Source organism: Dama dama, chromosome 26 (genome assembly GCF_033118175.1).
Source record: "Dama dama isolate Ldn47 chromosome 26, ASM3311817v1, whole genome shotgun sequence".
In the NCBI taxonomy this organism is placed as follows: Eukaryota; Metazoa; Chordata; class Mammalia; order Artiodactyla; family Cervidae; genus Dama; species Dama dama.
Window position 1 is genome coordinate 56,078,549 of NC_083706.1, and position 21,765 is coordinate 56,100,313.

General features: G+C 66.4%; 1 protein-coding gene across 5 annotated transcripts; it reads right to left on the reverse strand.

Annotated features, from left to right (window-relative positions):
• Positions 1–4,727: 4,727 nt before the first annotated feature.
• FRMD1 (FERM domain containing 1) lies at positions 4,728–19,063 on the reverse strand. 5 transcript variants are annotated; one of them, XM_061130526.1, is made up of 14 exons: positions 18,969–19,063; positions 18,516–18,619; positions 18,220–18,332; positions 13,780–13,870; positions 12,997–13,076; positions 12,629–12,711; positions 11,639–11,825; positions 11,047–11,202; positions 10,731–10,796; positions 10,561–10,629; positions 9,781–9,955; positions 9,150–9,461; positions 7,835–7,917; positions 4,730–7,579 (listed from the first exon to the last, which is right to left on the reverse strand). In XM_061130526.1, the coding sequence occupies exons 3-14, from the start codon at positions 18,286–18,288 to the stop codon at positions 7,376–7,378; spliced, it is 1,575 nt and encodes a 524-aa protein (XP_060986509.1). In that variant the 5' UTR covers positions 18,289–18,332; positions 18,516–18,619; positions 18,969–19,063; the 3' UTR covers positions 4,730–7,375. The 5 variants fall into 5 exon arrangements, with proteins under 5 accessions (XP_060986507.1, XP_060986506.1, XP_060986505.1 ...); XM_061130525.1 differs by having other exon boundaries at positions 18,220–18,335; XM_061130523.1 differs by lacking the exon at positions 18,969–19,063 and having other exon boundaries at positions 4,729–7,579; positions 11,643–11,825; positions 18,516–18,890.
• Positions 19,064–21,765: the final 2,702 nt, after the last annotated feature.

Sequence of the window (21,765 nt, forward strand, 5' to 3'; positions counted from 1 at the left end):
AGATGGGTGAGGGGGAAAGGAGGAGGGGGAGGGAAGAGGGTGGGGGTGAGTGGGGAGGGAGGAGGGGGAGTGAGGAGTGTGAGGGGATGAGGGAGGAGGGTGAGGGGGGAGGGAGGAGGGGGAGGGGGCAGGGAGGAGGGGGAGGGGGCAAGGGAGGAGGGGGAGGGAGATGGGTGAGGGGGAAAGGAGGAGGGGGAGAGGGGAGGGTGGGGGTGAGTGGGGAGGGAGGAGGGGGAGTGAGGAGTGTGAGGGGATGAGGGAGGAGGGTGGGGGAGAAAGGAGGAGGGTGAGGGGGGAGGGAGGAGGGGGAGGGGATGAGGGAGGAGGGTAGGGGAGAAAGGAGGAGGGTGAGGGGGGAGGGAAGAGGGGGAGGGGGAGGGGGCAAGAGAGGAGGGGGAGGGAGATGGGTGAGCGGGAAAGGAGGAGGGTGAGGGGGGAGGGAGGAGGGTGGAGGGTGAGGGAGGAGGGTGAGGGGTTGAGGGGGTGCAGGTGGGAAGAACCTCCTCCCCCCCGAGGGCTGCCAGATTTGGGACAGAAGGATCTGAGAGCCTGACGGAGTCCCGCTGTGGTTTAGATCTGTACCCTTTTCTTCACAGGAAAGTGATGCAGTGAAAAGCCAAGGGCCCCGGCAGAGATGCTGCAACTGCTTGGGGGCAGGTTGATGTGGGCCTGGGTCAGCGCCCAGCACAGCCAGCACCTCTGGGAAGGGAGGACACGCTGGCCCAGCCCGGGGGGCTCCTCTCCACCATCACCCCCAGTGTCTCAGGCTGGACCCCACCGGTGCTCCCATGACAGGAGGGTGGCGGCTGCTGGAGGGGACGGCCAGGGGCTGCTTCCCGCGTGTCCCGGCCGCCAGGACACGGCTCCCTGGGGACCAGAGGGGCCAGCGCTGGGGGTGGAAGGGGGCTGCCCAGGGGAACCGCAGACACCACCAGTCCTGGGCCTGCAGTGGGTTCTGGAGTGGACATGAGGCCCAAACAGGCTTGGAGCTGTCGCGGCCGATGGCGGCCCTGGTGGCCCAAACGGCTTCAGTGCGTCCTGCCTCCAGCCCGTCCCCGCTGAGCGTCGGGGAAAGCATTTCAGTCTGAGCCTGTCTGGGTGCAGGTGTGCCCAGCGGGGCCCTGACAGAAGCTACCACCCCGAGGATGCCGGGTGGGATGGGCCGGGCCCAGGGCGAGGTCGCTCACTGGCCTCTCAGCCCTCCTGCTGCTGTTCCAGGCTGTGCTTTCGCCCAGCTAGCGGCCAGCAGGCCAGGAGGCCAGGAGCCCAGCAGGCCAGGCCCACTCAGGGCAGCGGGCAGACAGACAGGGACACCGGGACAGAGAGGGCCGGGCTGCCCCGGGGACAAGGGGCCGCCAATGGCGGGGCCGGGCTGGAACTGAAGGGACCAAGTCTGCACTCGCGGTTTTTAATATGGACAATCAGCTCAGCGGCAGGTGGATCAGTGAGACAGGACAGTTTATACAGAAGAGCTACATGGACGTGCTTCTGTGTGCGGCATCACCAAGAACGTGGCTACAAAAGCAGAACAACACAGGAGCGTTTCATGTTCACTACTCAGGTATTCCGAGCAGTGTAGCCATGGAGACAGAATTTTCTAAAACGGTGCAAACTCAGTAATGTGACAAGTGAACTGGTGTCAACTTCCCTTGATTCACATGACGCTGGCCTTCCTGCCAAGAATGGCGCTGAAACGGCCGTCATGATCCTGCCTGACTTCCTGCAGGGCGGTGCCCCGGGCTCAGCATCCGCATAGTCCACACCCAGGAGTGTCAGGCGGGCTGTGAGCAGCGGGTGTGGATGGGAGGCGGGGGGCTTGAGGAACAGGCCTTCTTGGCACTGCAGACCCTAGGACCCCAGCCCCGCCGCGGTGCCAGGCTGAGACCCCACCCGCAGCTCTGAGACGTGCCCTGAAGGCTTCAAGGCTCGGCCCTAAGCAGGTGGAAGTGACTCCAGGGAGCTCGGTTCTCACGCGGCTCCTCGCCTGCTGGCCCAGGCTCGGAATCCCACTAGTGGGACCAGGCGTTGGGGGGGGATCGGAAGCCTCCAGAGGCAGGACAGCGGGCTCTGGGTTCGCCCACAGGACATGCGCTCATGGCCCCGGGCGGGCCAGCTGCCGGTCCTGCATCTGCTGTGGAGGGGGAGCTCGGGCCACGGGCGCCCCGAGAGGGGGACAGGCCACCCCGGGGCCCCGCGGGGCCAAGGAGCCGCCCACGGAACACGCTCGGTGCCGGGCTGCAGAGGCGGTCTGTGTCCCCGGGGGACAGCGCGGCCCTGGGCCAGGCTCTGAGTGACCCTCCCGGTGCTCCTCCACAGGGACACAGGACAGCAGATGCCTAGGGCAGGCGTGTCCACTGAACCTCCCATTAGACCCAGGTGCCCCTGTCCTGCCGTCCCGGGAGGGCCTGGCGCAGGGACGGCTGAGGGAGCTGCCCACCCTCAGGTTGGTTATGCATGCCTCCTGGATGCGCTCCCCGAGCGCCAGGCCGAGCTGCCCGCCCAGCACCCACGTCCTTGTGATGCACCCACCCCACCTCCCGGAGCCCCCACCTCCAGCCACGCCCATGAGCTTCCTAAGGCACCATGGCCGTTCCCAGTGGCCGAGGTCTCTGAATACTGGGTACGTTTCTACATTTGCTCTTGGAGGAAAGTGGGGTCTGTGTTCACAGGAGCCCAGCCCCATGGGGGAAGCAGGAAGCAGAGGGCGCTGGGACCCACCCCGGCTGAGACCCGGGGTCCTGGTGGGCCTGGGGGGCTGGGCCTGCTGCCTGACCTCACGTGAGGGTGACGAGGGCCTCCTAAGGGAGAGAATGGGTTCGGCAGACACACAGAGAAAAGCTTGACACCGTCAGGTCACAACTTTAAAACTTCTAAAAAGCCTTCGAATAGCACAAACAAGCACAGCATTCCACCACTTTGTCTGATCGCACCCCCGCCCTTTCTGGTGTGTCCTTGACGAGTCCTTGACCCAGGAAAACACTCTGCTTTCTCCTGTGTCTCCTGATGCTGAGGTTTGAGACTGGCTCCCTTTACCCCCACGGGAGGGCCTGCAAGGCCTTCTTGCCACTCCAGCCTGGCACCGGGGGTCAAGGTCCTCACAAGACATGACCTGGATCCCCTGGCCACCCCTGTGGCCAAGGGGTGATCCTGGCGGTCGCTGTGAACCCCACGGGTATTTCCCACCAAACTGTGATCATGGGGAGGGTCATGGAGCGTGCGCTGGGTGGAGACACAGCCGGCTTAATCACTTAACGGTTAAAAAAGTCCTGGTTCTGCAAATTTTTCCAAACGGTGTCACCACGTGAACATGCCAGCAGGGCCCAATGCCTAACCCTGCCGGCCTGGCGGTCAGCCCGCCCTGCCCTCCTGGTGCAGCAGAGGCTTCCCGCCTGCCAGCTCTGGGGAGTCTACAGCTCAGGAGCCCTGGGTGGGGGAGTGGCTGCCCCCAGAGTGCCCTGAGCACAGCTGCGGGATGCCTCCCGGTTCTCCCGCGGGGCAGCACCTTGGGCAACCGAGTCCCCTGGGCAAATGTCAGCATGCAGGTCCCCAGGCCCCAGCAGCTGGTGGCTGGCCCGGGAGTGAGCCCCGAGCAAGCCCTCGGCTCTCTCATGAGCATGACCCGCTAGTGTGACCTCTGCCTCCATCAAAAGCGAGCCGGCGGGGCTGGGGAGCTGTGGTCACGTCCGGCCGGTACCTGCTGAGCCATCTGCCCATGCTTCAGGGTCCAGAGGGAACCTGGGGGCTTCCCTGTCGGTCCTGACAAGTGTGGAGGGAGGCGTGGGGGAGCCCTTCCAGAGCCCTGGGGTCCGCACAGCCCTCGGGTGACCGAGTCGGCCCACCAGCAGCCCTCATGGCCCTCTGGGAAGACCACAGCCCGTCCACCGCTCACAGCTGTCTTCCTGGGTCTCTCCAGTATCTGCTTTGCCTGAAAAGCCTTTGGTCTAATTCAGGCAAAATGAAAGGACAGTTTTTCTGATGTCCTAAAGAAGCCTCCCTCCTCTCCTGCTCTAGCCCTGGCCTTCTGCTGCCCCCTGGTGGGCAGAGACGGAGGGAGACCGCTGGGGGACAGGCTAGCGACCAAAGCGAGGCCCGTCCCGGCCTCTGACCGTCCCGTACTTGCCCAACCACCACGGATGGCCTGCTGCTGAGTGGTCACTGGGCACAGTTTTCTGCGTCTCCACAAGGCCCAGAGGGAGCGCAGAAATAGGAACGGAGCTCTGGTGGTTTCTGGGTCAGCAGCGGCGCCTCCATCTGCGAAGACACAGGGTGCTGGGCCGGACTCCCTCGGCCCTGGCGCTGGCCATCCTCCGCCAGGCTGGGTTGGATCAGGGTAACAGAAGGGCAGGCTGGACGCGCTGTCCCCCAACAGGCCCCGCCCCGGGCCCCGCCCCTCCTCCCAGACACACCCATGCCGCAGGCAGCCCCGCCCTGGGCACGCCTCCAATGCTCAGACTCGGCCCCTCCGCCCAGACACGCCCCCTCTGTCAGGGCACGCCCCCCTCCATGGCCACGGCACACTTTCCCCAACAGGCCACGCCCCGGACACGCCCCCTCCGCCAGACACGCCCACTCAACCCAGGCACGCCCCTCCGAGAGCTGGGCAGCCCCGCCCCCTAGAGCCACAGCACACCTCCCCCAACAGGCCCCCGCCCCAGCCCCGCTCCAAGCCCCGCCCCGAATCCCGCCCCTCCGCCCAGACACCCCCTCCGCAGACAGCCCCGCCCCCAAGGCCTACATTGCGCCTCCCAACAGGCCCCGCCCCAACCCCGCCTCTTTGCCGAGACACGCCCCCTCCGCAGGCAGCCCCGCCCCCAGGGTCACTGTGCCCTGTGCTGGCCGCCCCACTCCACGCGCTGGGGCGGGAGCTCTAAGGGGGCGTCCCTCCTCTGCGCCGTGTCCACTCATCACGTATGCCTGCGTTCGTGTGCACACACGGGCACGCCTAGGGGTGTGTGTGGGTCCTGGCCCCAACCTGACGCTCAGCTCTGCGCGACAGCAAAGCAGTTCATCGGGCTGGGCTCGCTCCCACAAGCTCCTTTAAAGGAAAAAAGATCATCGTGGACTCCGGATCGGGGCAGATGTGACCTCGGGAATTCGCAGAGAAGCGGGTTTGCGGGTGCTCCGCCCCGTCCTCCAGGCCCTCGCCTCACTATCCTCGCCACCTGCTCGTGTGGCCACAGGCTGGGTGTCCTCAGGAGCCCTGTTTGCGGGAGCCCAGCCGGGCGTGTGGGCACCCCCTGCTCCCAGGACTGACGGGCGGACCCTGGTGCTGACCGCGCTGCGTGCTGGGAGGGCTGCCCCCGTGTGCCACCTCCCTGGGGCCGCACCTGACCTCATGGGTGACCCCCGCCTAGGGGAGAGGCCGCCCTGACTGGCCCATGCCATCCTGCCTGCTGGCCCCTTCAGCAACCCCAGACCACAGGTAAGGGCGGCTTTCTTGTCACACTTCAAAAAAGGAAACAGATCAACGTGAGCTCCAATGACGGGGCTGGCCTTCCTGACAAGCTCCTCAGGCCATGCAGAGTTTGTTCCCCATGGGGTGAAGCCCAGAAACCTTCACCAGGGCAACTGGGCACCAGTGGCCGCGCCTCCCTGCCCACCCAGCACAGGCTGTCTAGGTGCAGACACGGGCCAGCATCCAGCTCTTTATTTGTGCCCGGTGTGTGCACAAACAAGACTCCTTTCACAGATAGGACCCAGAGGCCCAGTTAAGACTGGGCTGCACCCTCTGCCCCCTGGGCTTAGCCTCCGTCTGTCCCTGTGTGGTCGTCACACATGGGCAGAACCGGGGGGACAGTGCCATCTCGGGCACAGCGCTCAGAACCACACAGGTCAGTGCAACCAGGCAAAGAGGGCAGGGGGGAGGCCGGAGGACCTGCAGTGGGTTAAGCCACACAGCCCGCACCCAGGGGCCTGTCACCTGCCTCAGGCTGGCATTGCCCGTGGAGTCCCACCTGTCCAGAGCGGCCCCCCAGAGCCTCTGTAAGGAAGGCAGGGGCCCATCTTGAGTCAGGAGGCAGGTGAGACGTGCACCAGAACGTCAGGGAGAACAGAACGCCAGCCCGAGACCAGTCCCTGCCCCAGCCAGGCCCAGCCCAGCCCCTCTGCACCTGCCTCCAGGTGGACGGCTTCAAGAAGGGCCCGCACACGCAGGACCCTCCGGGTGGGATGATGGGGGCCATGCCTTTGCCCAGGGGCAGCTGCCCTGACTCTAGCGGGAGACAGAACACCTGCGGCCCACCTCCCCAGCGCCCCTCACCCGGCGGGCCCAACCCCGAGCAGGACGCTGGGCCTCGGCCGCCTCTCAGTCACCCGCAGGGCAGCCTCCAGCCAGGGTCAAAGTCTCTTAGAGTGCTTTCCAGAAATCCCTGTGAAACTCCACTCAGCCGTTCAGCTGCCAGTGGAGAGGTGGTGAAGCCTGGGGGGAGGTCTCGCCCCATCTGCCCCCACCTCCCGTCTGGCCTCCTGATGCAGGGAGGGGGCGGTGGCCACAAATGGCCTGGGGGTGGTGGTGACCGGTGCTGACCTGACCAGAGGCCAGGGCTGCCGGAAATCCAGACGGCCTGAGGCCAGATGGACACTGGGGCTGGAGATGGGGAGGGGCCTCCTTCGGAGCCTGACTTGTGATGCGAAAGGAGGACGCTCAGGGTTCCCTTCTGGAACATTCCTTCCGTGCCCTCAGAGGGGACCGTGGCTGAGCCTGCCCCTCCCGCTTCGTGTCGCCAGATTCATGAGCTCCCCGGGACCATGCAGCCCCGCAGTTCCAGGCCTGGTGCCTCCTGTGTACACACGGCGGACAGGGTGGGGTCCGCCGGGGGTCTGGGGCGATGCAGCTGGGCTCACGCCTCCCCCAGAGGCCTGTCCAGCAGGCCCAGGACTGTGAGTGGCAGGCGCTGCGGACAGGGTGGTCTGGAGAGCCTGTGGCCAGTGCAGCGACCACGACAGTGACCCTGAGCTCCAGGCTCCTGGGAAGCTTGCTAAGACCCCTTCCCTGCAGGTTGGAGTCAGCCCACACCCCACCGAGTGCAGACCGGACCCCCAAACTTTGGCTTCTGCCTCCTGGAGGCACGGATGGAAGGCGCTCAGAGTGGCCATGGTCCCCACGGCAGGGTAGGTGAGGCCTGCTGGGCACCTCCAGGCCTGGCCGTCAGACTGGCCCACACATCCGCAGGGGAAGGGGGCAGCGCCAGAGGCCGCGTTCAGCATGGCCGGGGAGGTAGGGGCCTCGGGGGGCGGCTCAGATGGACAGAGGGACTGGGGGTGGGTGGGCAGAGCCCCGAATGGATGGAGCCGCACTGCAGGGACAGAGAGCCAAGCAGGTGGAGCGGGTGGCGTGGACAGAGCCCTGCGGTGGTGAAGCAGCCCCTGGGGGCGTCTACACCACAAACTCCTCCGGGAGCTGGTCCTTCCGGAGCCGGCTGGGGGACAGGGAGTTCACGGACGCCCTCAGCCCGGGGTCCAGAGCTCGGCCGAGGGCACGGGCGCGGGGTGCCGGGCGTGGGGCGGGCTCAGGGCGCGTGTGGTCCAGGCTTCGGCTATGCTGGTCCACATGTCCAGCTGCCACCTCGGGCTCCAGGATCTGCAGGCAGAGATGACGAGGAGCTGCCCCCTGTCTCAGTCCGGCTCCGTTTCCCTTCCTGCCCCCCTTAACTCACACACGCAGTCAGGAAGGCCCCCTACTCCAGGCCAAGCTCTCAGTCCCCCACCTGCCTTGTCCCCCAAAACCTCACCCACCCCCCCTGCCCACCAAGTCTCCTGTGGGCCCTCTGGGGGGCCCCTGGCCTGACGGGAGAGGAGGGAGACAGCTGGCTGCCTGGCCCACGGGGGGACCTACCTGGTGTAGGGTGGCCTCAGCGCTTGGCGCCCTCAGGCTGACCAGCGTGACCTGCACCACAGCCAGCGCCTGCCGCGGGGAGGCTGCCAGGGGAAGCGGGTGTGAGCAGGGCCTGGGGACAGCCCTCTGCTCCCGGCAGAGGGGGGCCCACTCCTGGGACCCACCTTGGAGGTGAGATTGGGCACATCTGTGGCTCCACGCCCCCTACTCCTCCTGGGGCCTGGGGTCGCAGAGCGGCGGGCTGTGACCTCGGACCCCCACCTGCAGGCCACCTGTGACCCCCCCCATGCGAGGGGTGAGAGCCCCTTCAAGAAACGATGGTTTCTGTGGGCGACCTGGGCTCCTCCCCTCAGATGGTCCTCCAGGAGCCCCCCGGCCCCTGCGCCCGCCTGCCAGTTCCCGCTGCCCATCCTTCCACACTGGCCACTGAGGTTGTCCAAGTTCTGATGTCCAGGAAGATGCCATGTTACTATTACTGACATTACTGCTCACGCTGGATCGCAGACCACACGCTCGGACAACGCCTCGGGGATGGAGGCCAGTCTGTCCTTTACCGGAGGACCAGACACTCAGAAGGTAGAGTGGACAGGACGGCTTGATCCAAACCCGCTGTGTGACCCTGGGTGACCCTGGGTAGCACTGGGTGCTCCTGAATGATGCTCAGTGAACCTACATGACCTGAGTGACTCTGGGAGGCCTTGGGTGATGCTGGGTGCCCCTATCTAACGTTCGGTGACTCTAGGTGAACCTGGGTGGCCAGGCCCTGAGGCTTACATCCATTCTCCAAGGTGCTACAGATGCCCAAGGATTAGCAGAGTCTGTGTAACCTTCCTGGGGTGACCCCTTCAGGGCCGCCCACTCCCAGACCTACTGCGGAAGCATCTCCGAGGACCATGAGCCCATGCTAAGCTGGGTGGGCGCTTGGTCCTGGAACTCCCACAAGCGGCCGAGTACAATCAGTGGCCGCCTGTCCTGTGACTTCTGCTAACCCTGGGGGCATCAAGAGAGAAAGCTGGCGGAACGCCTTCCTGCAGTGGGGTCTTTAACGAGGGACGCTGGCCGGGCCGGGCTCCCTACGAGGGACCGGCTGCAGGGGGCCGAGGGGCTGCCACCCGCCGTGTCCGCAGGGAGCCCGGTCCTCCCTGCCCCTCCCCGTCCGCCCCCTGGTGCAGGGACTCTCATGTGACCAAGTGTCCAGGAGCCAGGGTCATGCACACCCTGGCCCCCAGCGGTGCCCCCAGCGGCGGCTCAGCCGGAGTCTAGCCAGGCGGCAGGCTCCGCGTCCCCTGATCCCAGGTGTCCCCCGCGCGCCCACCTCTGCCGCCGTCGACTGTGCCAGGGCTGCTCCGGCTGCTGCTCGGGCTGCTGGGGGGCTCCTCTGCAGGGAGCGCGGCGACCCCCTCGGGCTCATCCACCGACATCCCCTCCGGCTCCGCGGGCCCCGTGCGCTGGGGGTTGACCTCGAAGCCCAGTGAGAGGGAGCTGCAGCGGATGCCAGCCGAGAGGCGCGAGCGGAGACACGGGGGGCGCCCGCCTGCCCCCGCGCGGTCCCCACTGCCTGCCGGCTCCGCGTCCTGGTCGGCGTCCGGCGCGTCGCTGACACAGGACTCCCGGTAGCACTGCTTCTCTGTGCGGGGAGGGGCGGCGGCCGTGAGAACAGCGCGGGGGGTGGAGGGGCCGCACGCTGGGGGGAGGCCCTGGGGTCCGGCCTGCCGCCAGGCCCTGCGAGCCGAGGCCTCCCCGGAGGCGCGGTGGGGGGAAGGAAGTGCCACCCGAGACCAGGGCCCCCGTGTCCACTGTCACTGCCCGGGCCCCCGGCGGAAGCTGTCACCCGGCCTCGGCCTCGCTGCCCCAGGGGCTACCGCGTCTCAGCCTGGGCGCACGCACACGGCGCATGCCCGTGCGCTCGCGCGCAGGTCCTGCGGCCGGGCGGGGATGGCACCCACCTTCCGCCTCCTCGAGCTGCCGCAGCTGCTGGCGCGCCCGCTGCAGGCCCAGGTGCAGCTGGTGGCTGGTGCGGAGCAGGCGCAGCAGGTGGCGGGAGCGCCAGGTGCAGCCCGTGCGGAACACGAGCCTGCGGGCTGCGGGCTGCCCGTGGGGCCAGAGCTCGAACTTCTCGCCCTGAGCAGAGAGGAGCCCCGGCTGTGACTTCACGAGGAAACCTGACGGCGGCATCGCCAGGCCTGGGGCTGGGAGGCTCCCTCCCGGTCTCTGTCTCACCGTCTGATTTCGCCTGGCGGGGGGTGGGGGCCTGAGAGTGGCTGTAACCTGGGGCCCTCTGTGCTGGGCTGGGGGCTTCTGGACCCCTGGGCCCACGGCGTGTGGGGCGCCTGAGGCCAGAGAAGGAGCCGATGGCCAGCCCGCGCCCAGCACCCACGCTCCGCCCCCCGCAGCGTGCCAGGCCAGCCGTCAGGCCTGGAAGTAGAGTCCGAGATGCAGGGTTTCCATGCCTCCCCGCCCCGACCCCTTTATTGTCCCCACCCAGGAGTCAGAAGCTCTCCTGGTGAGGAGAACCAGGCAGCAGGCCCCTCAGGAGGGCGAGGGCGCTTCCGGGGCGGGGTGAGGAGGGGGAGCTCCGCGGCCTGACCCCCCAGACACAGACCTCAGGCTGGGCCTGCGCTCGTGGTCGATGACGTTCCCAGTCAATGCCCTGCAGGAGGAGCGTCTACCAGGCTCCCCTGGGGGCAGAGGCCCACCCCCTAACCTTGACCCCCTCGGACACGCACCAGAAAGGCCAGCTTCTCAACGTGGGGCCAGGGGAAGTCGTAGAGAAGTTGTGGGGTGCGGTTCACTTCCTGCAAGACAGCAGGGTCAGCCGCGTCCACAGTCAGCCAGGGGAGGGGCAAGGCCAGCGCTGGGGGTAGGGCGGGGGCAGAAGGGGCGCCCCTGCAGTCACCTGGAAGACCTGCACCCCTCTGAGCGTCAGGCCCAGGATGATGGTAGGTTGGTCCTCCTTCTTATCCTAAAGGGACACGGATGTCCGTGAGGTCTAGGCCCGTGGACCTCCTCACTGACCCTCACTGGTGGATCGGGGAGTCTGCGGGCTGAAGGGGGTTCCCCAGGCCTCCTCCCACTTCCCCTCTGGTCTGGGCCAGGGTCGCGGTCCTGGGATGGCTGTGGGGACACTCCCCCTCCCCATCCTGGTGGGCCCAGGTGGCTCAGCCGATCCTGGCCCTGGAGGCGTGCCCCCCGCCTCCCCGTCCCGCAGGGACCTTGTAGAGCCTGAAGAAGTGCACTGGCAGGTCCTCCAACCGGCAGGCCTCCCGGATGAAGCGCAGCTCGGCCTCCCGGGGGCTCAGGCCTCGCTGCTCGCGGTGCAGGGCGGGCGCGTGTCTGAGGATGTAGGCACTGCCCCTCTTGGCGATGATCTGCAGGGGGAGCCGCCGGCCGGTCCAGCCTGAGCCCGCCCCTCTCCGGTGGACCCCGCGGCTCCGCCCCCCTGGACTCCTCCCACCCCGCCCCCCCGCCCCCTGTGGACACCCCGCCCCAGGGGATACCCTCGCCCACGTGGACTTCCCCCCCAAGTCCCCCGGTGGACCCCCTCGCCCCTCCCCCCAGGTGATCTTCCCGCCCCTGTCCCCGGTGGACACCGCCCTCCCATCCCCGTGGACTCACCGCCGCCCCCCCCCGCGTGGACCCCGCCCCCCATGGACTCCGCGACGCCGTGGATGCCCCACCCTCCCCGGCCCCCAGTGGACTTGCCCCACCGTGGACTTCCCCCGGCTCCGCCCCCCACCCACTCCCCTGCCCTTCACCCCCACTCCCCCCCTCGACCCCGCCCCCAGGAGGGAGAGAAACCCTCACCCACTGCGGGAAGTAGGCCTGCGGCTGGAAGTAGCAGCCGGCGTGCGCCGCCCGGCGGTGGTTGCCCAGGTCGGCCTGCAGCCCGTAGGCGGCCAGCAGGAAGTAGGCCTCCTCGCGGTGGACGCAGTGCGAGCGCAGCACGCGCTCCTTCAGGTGGCGATAGTACAGGTGCCGGGCCGCGCGGTCCCTGCGGGCGGCGGGCGGCCGGGCTCAGGGGCCGTCCCCGCGTCCCCCGGCCTCCTGGACCCCGACTGGTCACCCCCAGGCCCTCGGGGCCTGCGGCGGGGCAGGCACAGGTGGACGTGCGGCTCCTGAGATGCCAGGTGAGCAGGGCCCAGGGCCCGGCCGGCCAACCCGGTTTGCAGCCGCCCACACCCCGGGGTGGGTCCCTTTCCTCTGCTCACTGCCCGCCCCGTGGTGGGCAGGGCACCCAGGGCCAAGTCCACATCTAACACCACTGGAGCGACTGGCCCCATGGCAAAGGGCCACCCTCCCTCCGCCCAACCTGCCTGTTCGCCCCCTGAGACTTTTCCAGAACCTCACACAACTGGGCAGGCTCATGGGGGCCCAGCTCACCTGCTGGGGGGTGGTTCCTGGACCCAGGCCCTGCTCACCCCCAGGCCCGGGTTCCAGGGCCCCTGTTACCCCACACAGGCTCTGGGGGGTTCTCTCGGGAACGCAGCCCAGGGGCTCAGGAGGAGCCTGCAGGGTGCCTGCCCGGCGCCTTTCCCTCCGGCAGGGCACCAGCAGGAGGGCGGCCCCCCACTTGCACAGGAACCCTCAAGCCCTGCCCTCCCCCACCCCGCCAGGGAAAAGCCCCACCCCAGGGCATAAAAATGCCTGCCCTTGAAATGAAATGCACTTGTTTGTACCCCGGTCCTCACACGCCTCTGACTGGGAGGTCGGCTGCCCCCCACCCTCCCCTCCAGCCTCAGCGGCATCCTGACAGCTCGTCACCTTCTGGGAGGCGTGAGAACAGCGAGCTCCTACCTGATGAGCCTTCCGTTTTCCACGTAGTACTGCACCCCGAGGAAGGCCACGAAGGGGGCGCCCGGCCTGCCGCTGCCCTGGGGCTGGAAGCGTGGAGCGCAGGCTGCAGTGAGGCCTTGGGGTGGGGGCTGACCGCTGGCTGGGGCGCCGGACGGAGCCACCACCCCCATCCCCACAGACCAGCCTGAGCCCATGTGCGTCCTGCGGGGGGCTCGTGGCTTTCTGTCACTTTGTTAGAAGGGAAAGCAAGCGTCCAGAACACTCGGGGCACTCGCCTGCACCCTCAGGGCCGGCCCCATGCCACAACCCGGGGGATGGGGCCGCTTGAGGGCCAGCAGCCCCGCCTCCGGCCTGGCGCGCTGACTTACTCCGCGTGTCTCTCGCTTCCAGTCCTTGGAGAAGTATTTGCTGAGCTTCTGCTCCAGATCCATGAAGACGTGCTCGTTGTCTACAAAGAAAGGCAGGGCCTGAGCACAGCGTGCTGGGGCTGTGAGAGTGTGTGTGTGCGTGCACATGAGTGCCACTGTGTGTGTGCACCAGTGTGAGCGTGTAAACACGTGTGAGTGACTGTGTGCATGAGAGTATATGCGTGTAAGTATGTGAGTGTGAGTGTGTGCGTGGTGCATGGGTGTGAATGTGTAAGCATGTAAACATGTGAGACAGCGTGTGTGAGTGTGATATGTGTGTGCACGTGGATACTCAAGGATGTGTGTGTCTGAGTGTGCATGTGAGTGTGCGAGTGTGTATGTGCCTGTGCCTGTGTGTGCATGTGTGCACCAGTGTGAGAGCATGTAAACATGTGAGTGTGTGTATGTGAGTATAATGTGAATGTGAGTGTGTGAGTGGTGCATGGGTGTGAATGTATAAGCATGTAAACATGTGAGGCGGTGTGCATGAGTGTGATCATATGTGTGTGGATACTTGAGTATGTGTGTGTCTGAGTGTGCATGTGAGTGTGCGAGTGTGCATGTGTCTGTGCCCGTGAGAGCACGTGTGTGCTCTGATGCGGGGAGGAGGAATCGCCCCATGCCCCTGGAACACGGCACGGGGGGGCACCAGGCAGAGGCCTGGGATCATCTGCCCCGAGCACCGCCCACCCCTGCCCTGGGAAGGGGCCGGGGTCCCGGGGTCGCCAGGCGATGCTTGCTTACTTCTGACCACACTGAGGCCAAAGAAGTGGGCTTCTCTGATGCCGGTCCGGTCGCACACCTGCTGGAAGAGCTCGCGCCCCGTGGCCTGCACCTGTGAGGGGGCAGGAGGCGCTCAGGGCACAGCGCGGGGCAGTGCCCGCGAGGGGGGTGAGGAGGAGGGGCCCCACCAAGCAGAGCTGGCGGGCAGGGCCCGGCTCGGCGGGCTCCCCACCCAGCGGGGTTAGCGCGCAGGGTCCCCAGAGGCTCCCAGGCTGACGACAAGGTGTCCCTCCCTGCAGTGGGGCTCCTGTGAAAGAGGAAGGGGATGCCGACTCCAGAGAGAGCCTGCCCCTCCAGGGACAGAGGCCGGGCGCCCCCCACGCCTCCTCACCCTAAGCCAACATCGCCAGGCCACTCCTGGAAGTGGGGCTGGGATCTGGGCACCCCTGAAAGGAGCCGGTCGTGTGGGGGCGGGTCTGTGACTCCCCACACCCCGCTCCTGCTGCAGGCCCGTCCCACTGGGTTCCAGGGCCCAGGCCGAGTCCCAAGCCCTGCCGCCTTCCGGCCCCTCCCAGCTCCGCGCAGCCTGTCCTGGGTGTGTGTCCACCCTGCACGGTCAGAGCCCAAGCGGCCCCTTCACCCGCGTGTGCCCAGAGGAGGGCGTGCGCTCACTCAACTGTTAGCCAGTCTGCTTTCCATTGTCCAAAAATGCTTCAGTCTGCCTAAAAAGTCCATTATACCAAACATCCCCCAGGATTAAATTTCCAGTGGTCTCACGAATGTCAGCGTTTTCCTGCTGTGTTGATTGGACAGAGCTCAAGGCCTTGATTTTGGGGCACCTGGGCGCTGTTCCCCGTGGCCAACATGTCTCCTGGGTGCCTCTGGGCCTCCGTCCTCTGCGTATCCCGGGCTGGTGGTTGGCCGACAGACGGAAGCTCCCGTGCGGGCCGAGTCCCTGGGTGGGAGGCTGGCTGAGGAGGCCGCAGGTGGTGGGCCCGTTCACCCCAGGCGGCCGCGGGGCTGGAGCGCAGTGGCCCTGGGTGCTGAGCATGGGGCCTGGCCCGGGGCGTCCGAGGACGCTGCTGCAGGCTTCCTGGGGAGGCCGTGGCTCCTGGGACTTCGGGACGGTCTGTCACCGGGGCACCTAACCGTCTTCAGTCAGAGGGGCGTCCCGCTTCTCACTGGTCCGTTACTGGGGGGCCGGTCTTGCCACTGTCCATCTGACTTGTTGAGGGTCGGCCCCTCAGCCTGCCATGACGGTGACTCACCCTCTGGGTTTTCCCAGCCATCGTCTCCTGACGCTCGGTGTGAAGCCGCCGTGAAGGTAAACACGGGGTCTGCCTGTGCGCTCAGCCCGGCATGCACACGCCTGGAACTAAGCTGGCCCCAAGTTGCGGGGCCAGGCGGGGAGCCTGCAGGAGGCCGCCCTGTGGGACCCGTCACAACTGAGTTCCGTGTCTGCATCCACAGGCTCACCTTCCTTCTGGCTGCGTGTCCTCCAGGGAATCTGCCCCGGAGGGTCCCTGCAGAGCCAGGGAGCAAGACTTGGAAAGTGCAGGGAGACACACGGCCCTGACTCGGGAATTGAGGCCCTCACGTGGGCAGGGCCCACACCCAGCACCTCCCTCCCTCCTCCCCCAAGTCCTCCTGCTGCCCCCTCCCCACGGCCAGCAGCAGCTCTCAGGACACAGTGAACCCCCTGAAGACCCACAACCAGCTCGCTGGATGGGGACAAGGGCTTGGGGCCTCGGCTCCAAACCAGAAGAGCGTCCCTGAGCAGAGAAGCCTTGGGGCACTGCGGTCCCTCCCGGCCTGCCCCAAGGGCAGGCCTCAGGGAGCCGGCTCTTCGCTAGGCCCCTCCCACGGTAAGTTCTGCTTTTTCACAAACCACAGCTATCCTTCACTGCCATCACCTCATGGCAGACAGATGCGGAAACAGTGGAAACAGTGTCAGACTTTATTTTCTTGGGCTCCAAAATCACTGCAGATGGTGACTGCAGCCATGAAATTCAAAGACGCTTGCTCCTTGGAAGAAAAGCTATGACAAACCTAGACAGTGTATTAAAAAGCAGAGACGTCGTTTTAACGACTAAGGTCCATCTAGTCAAAGCTATGGTTTTTCCAGTAGTCATGTATGGATGTGAGCGTTGGACTCTAAAGAAAGCTGAGCGCCGAAGAATTGATGCTTTTGAACTGTGGTGTTGGAGAAGACTCTTGAGAGTCCCTTGGACTGCAAGGAAATCCAACCAGTAAATCCTAAAGGAGATCAGTCCTGGGTGTTCATTGGAAGGACTGATGCTGAAGCTGAAACTCCAATACTTTGGCCAGCTGATGCGAAGAGCTGACTTGTTTGAAAAGACCCTGATGCTGGGAAAGATTGGGGGCAGGAGGAGAAGGGGACGACAGGATGAGATGGTTGGATGGCATCACTGACTCATGGATGTGGGTTTGGATGGACTCCAGGAGTTGGTGATGGACAGGGAGGCCTGGCGTGCTGCAGTTCATGGGGTCACAAAGTCGGACACAACTGAGCGACAGAACACCACCAACACCAAAACCCCTCCAATGAGGACACCTCCGCAGGGACCAGCCAGCTTTCTAGGCGCTTCTCTGCGCCTCTGAACTCGACTAAGACAGGCCCGTGAGGGGAGGGGTAAGGAAAGAGAGACAGAGTCCATCCTCCTCAGACGGGGCCTGAGATCTCGTGACGGCTGAGCACGCGAGACGCGTCCCTGTGGACGGCAGCTTCTTGGGCCCCTATCCCCCCGGGGCCCCTCCACCCCGCGTTCCCAGGACGGTGCAGAACCAGGAGCTTCCTCCTCACAGTCGGGGACGGTCATCAGAATCGCTCCGGTCATGGGCCAGGTGAGGGCTGCCTCTCCCTCCCAAGCACCCCAGCCCCGCGGGGCCTCCGGAGCACCCTCGTTCCCCCACGCCTCCACCCCCACCCCTGCAGGCAGGGGCAGCCACGCCTGCAGCAGCGAGATCGCACACAGGATCCGGGACTCAGGCTGCAGCCCCAGCTGGGCTCCCAGCTCCCCCCAGCCCTGGGCCTCGAGTTTCCCCCTCTGGGGAGTCAGGCCAACTGGGGTGAGGGCCCCCAGGCTGCACGTGGAGAGGGTGAAGGGAGGGGGCAGAGCCCGCCACATCAGGGCTCCGGTCAGTGTGGAAGGGGCCGCCCTGGGCCACACGGCGAAGAGAGGATGGGCCAGAGGAGCCTGCAGCTCAGACCCCCGGGAGAGCGGCCGCCCTGAGGGCCAGAGCCCCGGGCGCAGAAGAACCTGAAGGCGCGTCACTTCCGCTCAGCACCTGGGCCAGTGGGAGACCCCACCCCGACCACAGCCACGACGAGGTCCGGGCTGGAACCGCCCGCCCGTCACTGACCCCCTAGCCGCCCCCGAGTGCCGAGGGCCAGGCTGGACGCCGGAGGCCCCGCGGGCGGGCTCTGAGTCTGCCCCACCGACCTGCCCAGTGTCCCCACGCTGTTCGTCCTCAGGCCAGGCCCCACGCGCCCCGCACCCCAGCCACTCCCCGGGCCATCCTGTCTGGGCGCTGGGGGCGGGTTCTGGTCCCTTAGCCCCTTCCAGGGAGGGCGGAGCAAGCAGGGTCCCGCCTGCGTGCCCCCGGTGCTGGCCGCCCGCAGGGGCCCCGAGGACGCCCGCGGAGGGTCCCTGGGGTGGCCGGGGCCTGGGGCAGGCTGTGGGGAGGCGAGCTTTGTCCCCAGGGCTGCACTGGTCCTCAGAGACGACTGGTGACCCAGAGTCGGGCGCGGGGGGAGGAGCAGCGGCCTCTCGGCCTGAGACCAAGGGGCGTCTGCCGGGAGCCCGCGGGTCGCTCGCTGCCTCAGAGCCTCCGCCCGGTGCCCCCGCCCCGTGCCTGATGAGCGGGGCCAGGCGTTCGTAAGGGACGGTCCACACCGCTCCTGAGAGGACGGCCTGAGCGTGTGAGCCCAGGACACCGTCCAGTGAAGCCCCGCCCCGCGCCCCGGCCCAGCACCAAGGGGCGGCCCTTCGCAGGGAGGGCGGGGCCTCCAGGGTCCAGCCGGAGCCTGTGTCCGCGGGAGGCCCGCCAGGCGCGGCGGGGCTGTGGAGGGCGGGGACTGTGCGGCAGGCAGGGCTGGGAGGCGGCTTCGCGTGAGAGCCCCTCCCTGAAGACTCGGACAGAGACCTGGGCGGGGGAGCCTGGCCACTCGGGACGCACGCCGGAAGTGGACAGCGAAGGGTCAAGGGGAGGAAGGACCTGGGGCTGCGTGACGGCATCTGCTCTGAGCATCAGGGAGGTCTGCGGTCTGGGGAGGACACCTGCTGCGTAAACGCAGCGTGTCCGCTTCTTGGGAGGACCACCGCGGTCTGCTCCCCGGGGCAGGACCTCACGGTCATCCACAGACAAGGCGGGAGAGGCCTGACTCACCGCTCACCCCACGGCCCCCCGTCCCCGGGCCCTGCTCCCCTCCACGCTCACCCCCACGGACAGCCGCAGCCGTTCCTGTGTAGGCAGCAGCACCAGCACGTCCCGGAGCTCCGCAGTCATCCCGCCAGCCGCACACGGTTCTCGGGACCAGGGCCTTCCGTCTGCTACTGCGGGGAGGACTCGTCAGGGTGGGGAAGGGCTGGCAGCCGGCATGTCCCCAAAGGGACGGGGCCGCATGTCACCAGAGGGATGGAGCTGTGTCCCCAGGGGGACGGGGCCGCGTGTCCCCACTCATGGGGCTGTCTTCTGCCGTCCGGCCGCAGGCGGGGTGCCACACCCAGACTCACCCAGCTGCCGGCTTCCGGGGACGGGTGCCCTGTGAGCTCCTGGCTGGGAAAAATGCTGGCACTGGGGCCAGGACAAGGTCCAGGCTCCTAAGTAGCCGCGATGCCTGGAATGCAAATAAACACGCAGGCTGGCTCCACCCTGCTCCCGCTGACCCCTCTCCCCAGCGGACCACCTCCTCCTCCAGATCGGGGACTGAGCGTGGCCCCAAGGCCCTGCGTGGACCGCAGACCCAGGGCCCCACGGGGAAGCCGGAGGGGCTGGAGGGGCGTCCCGAGGGACAGGCGCCCCAGGTCCCCATGGCTCCCCGCCTCCTCTCACACCTGGAGGGAGGTGAGCCCAGAGGTAGCGAGGCCAGTCCCCAGACAAGGTCTCCCCAAAGGCCGCCCTGGCCCATCAGGCCGGGGTCCCTGCCCCCTGCTGGCCAGGGGCCCCTGGAGAGCGGAGCTCCTGACCTCTCAGCTGCTGGGAGAGCACGGGGAACGGGACAGCCGCAGGTTATTTCCGTCCCCGCCTTCTGCCCGCACCCTGGGTGTCTGTCCCCAGGTGAGCTGGGGGGCCCTGAGCTGCCACATCTGAGAGGGACTGGGGGAGGCTTCCAGGCCACAGACACGAGGCCCCTGGAGGGCGGCTGGCTGGCCCTGGGAAACTTGGGTCCCGCTGTCCTTACGTCCGGCCCCACCGGGGTTGGAAGGCGTGGGCCATGGGCGGGGACATGCAAAGCCCTTCTGGGCTCTGTCTGCCCCTCGCTGCCCGCCCTGCGCCCGCCCGCTGTGGGGGTCACAGAGACTCTGAACAGCCTGCCGCCCTTTGTCTCCAGGGTCAGGGCAGCCCTGCTCTCCTCCGAGATGTGCGTGTCCCTTTAACCTGCGACTTGAGGATTTTTCCAACGGCTGAAGAGCCGGAAAGTGGATACTAACCCCTGACCCCTGCACCTGTGCCTGGCTGCCCGACTCACCGCCCGCGATGCCCTGTGAGCCACAGACCGTCCTGCCATGAGGAAGGACGGACGCGGGCGCGGCCCCTTTCCACGAGTGTCCGAGCAGCGGCAGCCAGGCACGCACACACACGGGAACCCCTGGGGTGCTGACAGGGGCGCAGAAGTGGGGCTTCTCCCAGGGAAGGCGCCAGGAACGGACGTCAGCCTCCACCGGGCAGCTAATGAGCACAGCCCAGGGGCTCTGCCCTGGGTTCTGGATCCTGGTCTTTGTCCTCTACCTTGGGTCCTGCCAAGAGTGTTTCAGAAATAAAGCTTCCAAAACACAGGCCCAAAAAGTACAGGTTTCACACAACGACGCAGGAAAACCATTCAGCAGTAAGTAGGAGCAAACTACTGGTTTGTGGACAAATGTCAAAAAATCACGCCAAGGGGAGAACACGATTTACACGAGTCCATGACATGTGCTAGAGGCCACACCCGAGGCAGAAAGCAGGTCCCTGCAGCCCGGCTGGAGGCGGGCCGCAGGTGGGCGATGTGCCCCGGTCAGGCGGTGGGGGCATGATTATGCATTTACCAACTCACTCTATTGTTCATTTGAATGTATTTTTAACATGTAAATTGTAGCTCAACAATGCCATTAAAATACTCTATACAATAGTAGAAAACCACAAAAAGTCATTCCATAGAAGGCACAGAATACAATGCAATTGTCTGCCAGGAAAAACGCTTCTAGCAGGCGTGTGTGCCTGTGTGTGCCCTGCGCGTGCATGTGTGACAGAGTGAGCATGTGCGTGCCCTGATGTGAGTGTGCCTGAAGTGTGCGTGTGCATGCCCTGTGTGCACAAGTGTGACAGTGAGCGTGTGCATGCCCTGACGTGACTCTGCCTGACAGTGTGCGTGTGTACCCTGCGCGTGCATGTGTGACAGAGTGAGCATGTGCGTGCCCTGATGTGAGTGTGCCTGAAGTGTGCGTGTGCATGCCCTGTGTGCACAAGTGTGACAGTGAGCGTGTGCATGCCCTGACGTGACTCTGCCTGACAGTGTGCGTGTGTACCCTGCGTGTGCAAGTGACAGTGAGCGTGTGCATGCTCTGTGTGCGTGAGTGTGACAGTGAGTGTGTGTGCGCCCTGATGTGAGTGTGCCTGAAGTGTGCGTGTGCATGCCCTGTGTGCACAAGTGTGACAGAGTGAGCGTGTGCATGCCCTGACATGACTCCGCCTGACAGTGTGCGTGTGTGCCCTGCGTGTGCAAGTGTGACAGAGTGAGCGTGTGCATGCCCTGTGTCACTCACCTGGCCCACCCCGTGTCCAGTGAGGACCCCGGTCCAGCCCCTGCGGCCCTTCTCACAGCGCTTCTTACAGCACTGCTTTTACTTCTTAAGGTGCTTCTTTTATTCCCACTCTTTCTGGAGGGGCAGTTGGCCAGAGGCAGCGCGGCTTGCTGGCTTCATCCATGGGGAGCCTGATGCAGAGAGGTCCCTGCTCCAGTGCCTCTGAAACCACACTGCAGACCCCGCTGGACTCAGGGATGGGTGCTTGCTCTCATGGCATGTCCAGGGCGGCTCCGAATTCCAAGCGGCAGACTCAGCCTGGGGGGAAGCACAGGGGTCTCACTGCTGCTGGGTGGGGGCCGTGCAGAGTGCTGGGGCCTCCCCGATGCGCCCCCGCCAGGAACTGAGGACCCCCGGCAGCCCTGGCCAGGTGACGAGGCGCCAGGGACCCCTGCCCCCGACACCCGACGCCCCGCCACCCCAGTAACCTGTCCGGCCCCCACAGCTCCGGCCCGGCCCCGCCAGCCAGTCCAGGAGCAGCCGCGAGTGAAGGGACCTGGTCCTGGTTGGATCCACTCCTGGACCCTCCCCGGCCGGGCCGGGTGACAGAGCTCCTGGGTCGAGGGCCCATTAGGGGGGCACTTGACTTTTCCAGTCCACACAGCTCTCAGGAACGGGGGCCCGGAAAGGAGGGCAGAGAAAACGGGGACACGGGGTCGGCGGGGGGCAGAGGTGACCTGAGAGGCAGCCCCCGGGTCACAGCCTCGCCTTCCTGGCTGAGGGACTGACCCCTGACGGGCGGGGCCCCTGAGGTCAGGGCGAGGTCACCCCCAAACAGGGCCTGGGTCCACATCCGGGACGGAGCCTCTGGGCGTGATCACTGCCCCTTGCTGCCCCCTGCCCAGGGCCCCCCGCCCAGCCCTCCTTCTCCCCCACCCCTTCCCCACTCAGCCTGGCTGTGCTGCTTCCAGAAGGCGGTCCTGGGGCCTGGACGGTCCTGGCCCGCCCCACGTCCCGGCCACTGTCCCTTGAGCAGCCCTTG

Bases quoted from the DNA above. Each gene is read 5' to 3' on its own strand.
- FRMD1 (XM_061130522.1), bottom strand. From the start codon at position 18,814: ATGGGGACCTGGGGCGCCTGTCCCTCGGGACGCCCCTCCAGCCCCTCC. The intron at 12,712-12,996 runs GTAAGTCAGCGC...CCACGCTTCCAG, and splicing joins GGAAGCGAGAGACACGCGGA to CCCCAGGGCAGCGGCAGGCC. The intron at 11,826-12,628 runs GTAGGAGCTCGC...CGCCGCCCGCAG, and splicing joins GAAAACGGAAGGCTCATCAG to GGACCGCGCGGCCCGGCACC.